The following is a 9,435-nucleotide window of genomic DNA, read 5'->3' on the forward strand; positions in this document are numbered from 1 at the left end:
CCGATCTGCCCCAAACTCGACATGCCGGATCACAGTCCTGCCCAGAGCAGGTTTGCCCCACACCCTGCCGTGCGCAAAGGCCGACAAGCCTTGGGGCTTGTCCGCTTGCGGCTTTAATTATTGTTAAACCTACATTTGGAGATTTTTATAGATTTAAAAAGTGTTTTCAGGACTTTTACTTGACAGCAGCGTGACTAAACTAAATTGAATATATAACCCACAGATTTTTACCTTTGAAAAACTCACCCACAAAAGTTCAGTAATAAAAATAAAAAAAGCACAAAGCACCAAATCCTCATTGGATTCTTTTTCATATAAAGCCTTTATTATTTTACAAAAAAAAACACATAAAAAAAACATTAAAGCAGCTTTCATTTTATGCAGTTTTGAGCTTCTTTGTAGGTCTCTGGTCAGAGTCTGAGCTCTTTTCCTTCATGTCGATATCCTTCAGAAGCTGCTGCGGTGTTGCTGTGGTCGCCGCCCACAGACACAGCTCCAGTCTGTGGGGCGTCCAGTCCTGCTGTGCGTCCACTGAGGACCACAAGCAGTTCATATTATACAGAGCTTTTATTTAAGAGCATGAACAATCAAATGTGTTACATTCTGTAGATAAGATGATAAAAAAAAGAAGTATTTAAGCAGTATATCAAAGTGTCACATGGCAAAAGACACTTCAAGGTCTCTTTCTCTGTTCAAGTGTCCAAAAGCTTCACTTCATTTAGATTTTTTACTTTTTTTTTTATAGGTACCGTACATAAATTCTATTTTTTTTTAAAAATCATAAAATATAAGAATGTAACTAGATAGTCTTTATTAAGTTAGGATAATTTTAATAAAAACAGATTACACAGGAGAATAAAAACTGCAGTGTAATGTAAGACAAAAATGAATAGCTCCAATTTTAGTTTAATTAAAGGCAGAAGCAAACAGAAAAAGTTTAAGCACCGATTTAGAGGAATTCAAAGTTGGAGAAGAAGTTTTTGGGAATTTTTTTTTTCAGATACGTGGTGCAAAAACATCCGTGTTTTGTCTCTAGTGATCTGAGAGGATTAAATGTCAGCAGGCATTTTGGAGCTTAAACTTACATTTTAATTAGCAGTATTAATACTTTGTGTAATGCACTAATTCTATATAAAACCGACATATTACAAAATACAACTAGAACAAATGCAGGTGAAATTGTTTCCTCACCTTTGTTTAGTTTTTTACTCTGTTCGACCATCTTGTCCAGGTACAGCGCGTAGTGTTTGGCTGTGTACTGGATGGGCTTCAGTCCTGGGACACACTCCACGGCTTCATCAGACATGAATGCAGTCTGTTCTGGAGCCCCAGCTGCTAACACAGCTGGAACAAAATGAACAGTCAGCTACAAGCCGAGCCAAATGTCGCCATTAAGTGCATGCAAACTATTTAAACAGTAGGCAGAGAGTCCCAGCCCCTCAGTCCATCAGCGTTACTGTGAACTTATTGAGAATCAATCACTTGATCCTTTAAGAGGATCACAGACATTTTATTAGTGTGAATTACTGAGTGTCACTGAGCTTCATCTATTTGCTTAAAGCAGGCTTGATAAAGTTGTCTTTAAGAGGGAGACGATGTGCCGACCTGAAGCAGTCGCCGGGCCGATGCCTTTCAGGGAGCTGAGCTCTGCGATCGCCGCCTGCACGTCAGGCAGGAGGCTGAAGGCCTTTCTGGAACATTTCTCCACTGTGTCCTCGCTGTTGGACGCCACCAGCTGCTGCAACCTCGGCCTGAACTTCCCTCTCTGCAGGAGAACCAAACTTCATTACCATAATATGAGGTGTGTCAGAAAAGTTTCAGGACTGGTGTCACAAAAGATAGATTTCAAACCCAAACTACAAACTACCAGTTATCCCCTTCAGACCAGACCAGCAAACCAGCACATCTACAAAGAGATCCTGAGGCGTTTGCTTCATTCAGTGCATGAGAAGAGGGCGAGAGTTGTGACAGGACAAGTCTTGGCTGCTTCACCATGACAACGTGCCTGCTCACAACGCCCTGAGCATCCCACAGTTCCTGGCTGAGAAGAACATCAACATGCTGGAGCAACCTCCCTACTCACCCCACCTGGCTCCGTGGGATTTGTTCCTCTTCCCCAAGCTCAAGGGGGTCATCAAGGGGACGTGTTTGAAGACATGGACGACATTGAGATGGCTGTGACGATGGAGCTGCAGAGGATCCTGGAAGAATCCTTCCAGGACTGCATGGCAGCGTGGCAGAGAAGGCTGGGAAAGACTCTAGGGGGATTACTTTGAAGGGGAAAACTTGTAGTTCGGATTTGAAATATATCTTTTGTGACACCAGTCCTGGAACTTTTCTGACACACTTCGTATATGTGTGAAGGTGTGTTTAGTGGAGCAGTGTGGCACTGGGCTGAACAATTTGAAGAAAATATCTAATTGTGGTTTTTCTGACAGACATTGTGATTTGATTAGCAATATCATGAAGTCAGGCTTGAGTCGAACATTAAGACATTAAGACATATTGTGATTATTTTGCACACATTTCTTGTGCGACACAAATCAAGATTTTATTTTTCAATGAGAAAAACATTTTTAGAAAAGGTGTCATTTTTGCTGTAGTTTGTACCAAACATCTGGAGAATATAATTTCTCGGCTGAAACATCTCTGGAGCACCACGATTCTTAATTTATTTGGTAACGTTGAGACACATTTTACTTTTATCAAAAAATTACAGCTCCTGAAATGTGGATATTTCACTTGGCCAGGTTTGGATTTCGATAATAATTTCATTAACTTTTCAGCTCTAGTCTGGGTCAGACTCGCTGCATAACGCGCATCAGAAATTGGATTGCATCACTTCAAATTGCGATTTCAATTTGAAATCAATTAACTGTTCAGCCCTCGTGTGATAGTGTTGTGTCTGAGTTTCACTGGCAAAGGATGGCCTTAAACCAGAACACGCTGAGGAAATTTCATTCAAGTTTTTGCTTATGGTTTTGTATCCAGATGTAACTCACAGTGAGCTTCCACTCCATCAGTTTCACCAGCTCCGACTGAGTGACGTGTCTGTCGGGTCGGCTTGAAATCAGCGCAGGCAGCTCCTGCTGGTACCTGATGGCAGATTGACACGATTAGGATCAGTTCCCTTTAATCTTACACTCATAGCAAAGACAGTTCAAATAAACACATCTGATTTACAGCTACGAACAAAGATTTATTTTTCATGTCAACATTTGTGGGAAAAAAATAATACATGTCCACGTACAAGCAGATCTTTTATTACGTTCAGTAACTTCAGTTGTCATGTACAAAAAGTAGTGCTGATGAAGGCAAACAACCATGACAGTGTGAACAGCTAAAAGTGTTTAGTCTGCTTAACAATGCATCCGTTTTATATGTAAATAATCTGTTTATTAGTTAAAGTGTGTATAGTTTTGGATTAACTGTAGATTTAGTTGAAGCTCTTTTACAGACTGTAGGGATGAAACTGATACTGAACAAAAATCTGAAGGCAGCGTGTAATATTTTAATAAACTCCGTCCACTCTTTTTAACATGGGGAATAAGTATTTGTTGTTCCCACGCACGTCATCTCTACGACAGTCATCAAACAACAAGTGCACACTATATTGGAAATGATATTGGACAGATCGAGAGTGGGATCATAGACCACAAAACACAAGTCGGTAATGAGTCACACGTCTGTGACACACGGAGTTAATGAGGTTGTCGATGCTGCTCGTTGTTCCACTCGTCCTGAAGGGCTCTGGCGAAATTGATGGACATTTCAGTAGACAGGATTGCGCAATTTAACAATCACATTCACACATGTCCATTCAGAGCATCATGTGGCAAAATATCTGTCGTACGGTGCTGTCTATAACAATTTATTAGACAAAAAGTGATGCAGTCGTGGAGATTCAAGCTAATTAACATGCCAGCATCCAACATGCCAACTGCTTGTTCTCGTCTTTCTCTCATCATCTGTGTCATCGTGTCACTTGAATAAAGCTGCATGTTAAGGTGGCCTTTTGCCGTCAAACTAGTGTCTGGGTCACTCTATCTGATCTTTGTCCTTTCCAGGTGGAAAATGTGTCACCAGTTAAGCAGCTCAAAACTTTTTTTGTGCACAACGCCCTAAATCCATCCATTTTCTAACCATAACAGCAGAACTTTATATTTTTACAAGTCAAACAAGAAGATCATTTGCACGCTGCATTTGTGCTTTTGTTTGATGTTCTTTAAAAGTTCTAGAAGCAAATGCTGAACAGTGCACGACTGACTAAGAACCTGCAGCCTAAACACATAAATTAAATGCTGGTGAACACTGTCTCATCACAACTCGGTGGGTGTCCTAAGCAGACGGGGTTTTACTTATAGTCGTCCTTAAATGTATTCATACCCTCCCATTAAAGAAGGAAGAAAACAGCTGTCACTGAAATAAGTTGAAATTGACAAAAGTAAAAATAAATAAAAATGTTATGAAAATCATGACATTGCTTTTGAATTGTGGTTCAACAAGAATATATATAAAAACAAAAGAAAACAAGCATGATGGGACCCGTAAACTAATATTTAGTTGAACAACCCTTTGAACCAATCACTGCAATCAAGTGTTTTCTGTAACTCTCCATCAGACTTCTACACCTGTTGACAGCTATTTGGATTTTGGCCCACTGCTCATCAGCAAAGTGCTCTAATTTGTGCAGGACAGTTTTTTTTTCTTTTAATTATTCTTTTCAATCACGATTCAAAAGCAATGTCTGCTTTCACCAAATTATAATTTAGCAAATTTTTATTTATTATTATTATTATTATTATTATCATTATTATTATTATTTTCAGTTTCTAGTTATTTGAGAGACTATTGTGAATTTTGCATTTTCTTTAATGGAAGGGTATGAATAAATTTAAGGACAACTGTATGTCACGTAATTTAAATTTTAGTTATCTTATGGTCTCAATCAACAATGAAAAATGCACAACTTATGCAGTCGATGTAGGTTTTAATCAACTAAGGGTTACATGTACAACGTTATTATGATGTATAGTAGTTCTGAGAAACTCTTGACTGCATAAACAAATAATAAGAGTGAGTGATGCCAAAAAATAAATTGCTTTACAGCTGTTTGCAGACAATAAAATTACCCAGACATTGTCTTGCCCTAGCCACCCCAATAAAAACTGTCTGGCTCCAACACTGCCTTCAGTTGATTTGAAGTTGTTGAGAGATATTTCTTTCAGTGAGTGTGATTTTGTGACTGTTGCTCAGGATTACCACTTGTCAAGGCTCAGCAGCTTCCCAGGCTTCTTTCCTCGGGCCTTAACCTCCACTACATCCCAGTAGCTGTCATACGCTCTCCTCCATGTGGCTGGATCCTCACAGGAAAACAGAGCAGCCATGGCAGCAGAAAGCTCCCAGCACCGCCTACGAGAACAGACACAGCCTTTACATGACAGGAATAATGCACCACAACACCTTCACATTGAACGTGTGCTATTTTCACCTTAAAATACTCCGCGTTTATTGAGCACACCCCGCGCTTAGATTGGTTTGAAGAAAAGGAAAGTAGGATGATGCTTCCGCTAGCAGACAAGGAATTCCCGCGAGATTTCAGCAAAACGCAACTTCCGATACCGCAAGCAGTTAGCAACAGCTACAGAGCAGCAAGGTTTGTCCTCTGAAATACTTTGTTTTTTATTCTCCGTGCGCATTTTTTTACTTAATAGTGCGCACTTGTGATACTTCTCCAGTTGTTTGACATACTTGTGAAAGTGTGAGTTTGTCTGGTTTCGTCTTAATAAAACTGCTCGGTAGCTAGGTTGGCTAAGTAGCATTAGCATCAGTCATGTTTATGGTGAAGTGCGGCGAGTGTAGCTGTTGGTAGTAAAAACTCACCAGCAGTCAAATGAACACCAAGAAGCAGCTGACTGGGACATAATAGATACACGTTTTGGAGAAAAATTACCAACACCAAAGCACCAAGTTAACAGTGTTATATCAGGAGGTTTATGGTTAAAACCTGACAGCTTGGACACTGTTTATGAACATGTGAAATCACTCCAACACATCACATCTTCATGTGAGCACCAAGCAGTTACTAAGAAGATGATGAAAACAGACAAAACCACAACACTGGAAATAGTGTTCACCTTGCTGCATCAAATATTGATCTGTTGAATTAAATAACACTAAATCAAGAAGATACATGGTAGCCAATATATAATAGTATAATTACATGTGTGTCCAGTCAGCAATCAGGAATAGTTTGTAGTCATTTTGTGTAGTGACCTTGATAAAGAAGTTTCAGTTTTTTTCAGAAGGACACATAGCAGATATTTATTTTTTATTTTCGTTGTGGTTTTGATAAACATAAGAGATATGCCTGGGCCATAAACCTTGATACGATTACGCTGTGTTCCTCCAGAGCTTTCGAATAGCCTTCCTCTGTCAATCCATCCTAATCAAATGTTCCTACTTCATTTACACTTCCAAGAAGAGTCTCGAGACGCACATGATTTCAGTGGCTTTTGATTGCTTGTGGTGGTCATAACATTCTTGTGTTTTATATATATTCTAACTTAGCAGTTGATCTTACATATTTTAATCCTGTTTGTCATGTTTTTCAGTATTTTAAATGTATTGATTTTACGTGTTCCCCCCTTCCATTTTCTATGCTGCTTTTCACACTTTTTTTTATTGTTCTTGCCTGGTTTATATCATGTACAGCATTTTTGCCAACCCAGGTTGTTTTCTATTTTATATGTGAATAACTTCAATATGATCTGATGCCATTCTCTTACTTTCACGTTAGCTCTCATGGGAGCAAATGAAGAGAACTCTTTCCTGCTGCAGACATTGACAAGGCTGTCAGTTCTATACCAAGTAAGGATTGCAGATTTTTCATTCACTGAAATGTCAAAATAAATACAGTAGGACTCACTAATTGGTTTATTACACACTGCCACCTCTTAGACCAAGTAGTTTGTGAGTCTATTGTTTTTGCTTGAGTGCCACCTACTGGTGAAGTCAGGGTTTTTCCTGAATCAGAATGAACCTTTGTGAGGTGACTGCTCACAACAGTTAGCATGATTGGTCTGCTTACAGTAAAGACGATGAGTCAGTGTTACCTTGTTTGTCACAAATCTATGCATTTTACTGCTATTTATTGCCGTCTGATAAACAAAAATGTGGTTGTGTAATTGAGACATTTTGCAGCAATGCCGAAAAAGCAAAGATGACAAATGAAAGTGCAGTCTACCTATCTTGTCACTTTTATTGTCCTTGAGATAAAGAAAAAGCACTTTTTTTTCTGCACCGCTAGGAACATGGAGAAAATGTCACGGGTTACCACCGCCCTCAGCAGCAATACCATCAGTGGCCGAACTATGTTCTGCCACCTGGACGCTCCAGCCAACGCCATCAGCGTGTGCCGTGACGCCACGCAGGTGGTTGTGGCTGGACGCAACATCTTCAAGATCTATGGACTCGAGGAGGAGCAGTTTGTGGAGAAGCTGAATCTGCGCGTCGGCCGGAAGCCCTCTCTGAACTTTAGCTGCGCTGATGTCATGTGGCATCAGATGGAGGAGAACCTACTGGCCACGGCTGCCACCAACGGGGCCGTGGTCACGTGGAATCTAGGAAAACCTTCTCGCAACAAGCAGGACCAGCTGTTTACAGAACACAAACGCACCGTCAACAAGGTGTGCTTCCATCCCACAGAGGTTTACATGCTGCTGAGTGGCTCACAGGATGGCTTCATGAAGTGCTTTGACCTGCGCAAGAAGGAGTCTGTTAGCACTTTCTCAGGTAGAGTGATGTATTTCTAGGAATGTATTGTAGACTGAAACAAGTCCCCTTTATCGTACAAAACTTCTAATGTCTTTGCATGAAAAACAACACTGCTTTATATGTTTTCATAATGTCATTATCTGTGAAATGGTCGAGTTTATTGACGTGTTGTTGCATTTGATCGTCTACAGAATTTAGTTCAATTTGGGGAAGCAACATTTCCTCTGTTAGCGATGAGGAAACAAACTACAAAAGTTTTTCATACAGTTACAAATCACAAATGTACCTCAGAGCCCTTTACAGCGTGTAAATGAAACCCTCAGTACTTAGACTCTCAATATCTGCAGTTCAAGGCAGTACCGTGTCTGTTTCTAGGGATGTAACACTGTTCGTGCTTGTTTTAAACAGATACAAAAAATAGAATTTGTCTCTGCAAAGTAAAAGCCATGTTATTATCAAAAATAAATCTCTAGAGTTTAAACTGAAACCCTTCTCACTAATCAGAAATCGTCATTATATCCGCCTGCTAATACTCCCTTTCCTCCAGGTCAGTCAGAGAGTGTGAGGGACGTGCAATTCAGCATGAAAGATTATTTCACATTTGCTGCATCCTTTGAAAATGGCAACGTCCAGCTGTGGGACATCAGGCGACCAGACCGCTATGAGAGAATGTTCACGGCCCACACTGGTCCTGTGTTCTGCTGCGACTGGCATCCTGATGACAGGTAAAAAAGGAACTTTATACACTATCAAAATAAGAGATTTTTTCCTCTTATAAAATTGCAGGAAGGTTTGTATTTTCGAGACATCAAGCATGCATTTGTCGAAATGTGGTTGTCACCTTCCGCCTTGCTTCTGTTTCAGGGGTTGGCTAGCCACAGGCGGCAGAGACAAGATGGTGAAGGTTTGGGACATGACCACGAATCGGGCCAAGGAGATCTACTGCGTCCAGACGATTGCGTCAGTGGCTCGAGTTAAATGGCGGCCTGAGAGAAAGTTCCATTTGGCCACCTGCTCCATGATGGTGGACCACAACATCTACGTGTGGGACATCCGCAGACCTTTCATTCCTTTCGCCACCTTCGAGGAACACAAAGACGTGACCACTGGTATCGTTTGGCGCCACCAGCATGACCCTCACTTTCTGCTCTCCGGCTCTAAAGACAGCACGCTCTACCAGCATATGTTCAAGGATGCCACTCGTCCTGTGGACAAGGCCAACCCCGAGGGTCTGTGCTTCGGACTGTTGGGTGACTTGGCCTTTGCAGCCAAGGAGAGTCTGATCAGCAGTGACGCCAACAGAAAGCCCTACCCCGGAGGCGACCGCCGCTACCCCATCTTTTTCTTCAAGAAGCCCGACCCGACAGAACAGTTTGCCCATGTGTCCAGTGCGCTTAGCGTCTTTGAGACAGACTTGGACAGTAACCGCATGGACTGGTTTGTCAAGACGGCGCAACTCTACCTCCTCAGCGGGAAACCGTTTGCTGAACTGTGTGATCACAATGCCAAGGTGGCACGAGAGCTCAAAAGACCTCAGGTCAGACACTTCAGCACAGGAACAAACCTGCACTTTGTGCTGCTTTTTGTGTTTATCTGTGCAAATATTTCCGCTAGTTAGAGTTTAAATGGAAACAGCAACATTTTTCTTATAATACTAAA

The 9,435-nt window shown here is 41.1% G+C and overlaps 2 protein-coding genes across 2 annotated transcripts in view; one reads left to right on the forward strand and one right to left on the reverse strand.

The window, feature by feature from the left end:
- Positions 1–294: 294 nt before the first annotated feature.
- Positions 295–5,582, reverse strand: LOC103373720 (uncharacterized). Its single transcript, XM_008303685.1, has 6 exons — positions 5,492–5,582; positions 5,263–5,412; positions 3,003–3,096; positions 1,606–1,765; positions 1,192–1,344; positions 295–531 (listed from the first exon to the last, which is right to left on the reverse strand). The coding sequence occupies exons 2-6, from the start codon at positions 5,385–5,387 to the stop codon at positions 377–379; spliced, it is 687 nt and encodes a 228-aa protein (XP_008301907.1). The 5' UTR covers positions 5,388–5,412; positions 5,492–5,582; the 3' UTR covers positions 295–376.
- Positions 5,583–5,586: 4 nt separating this feature from the next.
- The window catches only part of wdr24 (WD repeat domain 24), a 7,450-nt gene continuing 3,601 nt past the window's right edge, over positions 5,587–9,435 (forward strand). Inside the window, exons 1-5 of the mRNA XM_008303686.1 lie at positions 5,587–5,656; positions 6,800–6,870; positions 7,310–7,794; positions 8,324–8,501; positions 8,641–9,313. Coding sequence (XP_008301908.1) covers positions 7,314–7,794; positions 8,324–8,501; positions 8,641–9,313 — 1,332 coding nt within the window. The 5' untranslated portion in view covers positions 5,587–5,656; positions 6,800–6,870; positions 7,310–7,313. The remainder of the gene's footprint in view (positions 5,657–6,799; positions 6,871–7,309; positions 7,795–8,323; positions 8,502–8,640; positions 9,314–9,435) is intronic.

This window comes from Stegastes partitus, unplaced genomic scaffold, assembly GCF_000690725.1.
Source record: "Stegastes partitus isolate 25-593 unplaced genomic scaffold, Stegastes_partitus-1.0.2 Scaffold2052, whole genome shotgun sequence".
In the NCBI taxonomy this organism is placed as follows: Eukaryota; Metazoa; Chordata; class Actinopteri; family Pomacentridae; genus Stegastes; species Stegastes partitus.

Coding starts and splice junctions, on each gene's coding strand:
- LOC103373720 (XM_008303685.1), bottom strand. CDS start 5,387: ATGGCTGCTCTGTTTTCCTGTGAGGATCCAGCCACATGGAGGAGAGCG. Junction 3,097..5,262: donor CTGCTGAGCCTTGACAAGTG/GTAATCCTGAGC, acceptor ATCTGCCATCAG/GTACCAGCAGGAGCTGCCTG. Junction 1,766..3,002: donor TGATGGAGTGGAAGCTCACT/GTGAGTTACATC, acceptor GTTCTCCTGCAG/AGAGGGAAGTTCAGGCCGAG.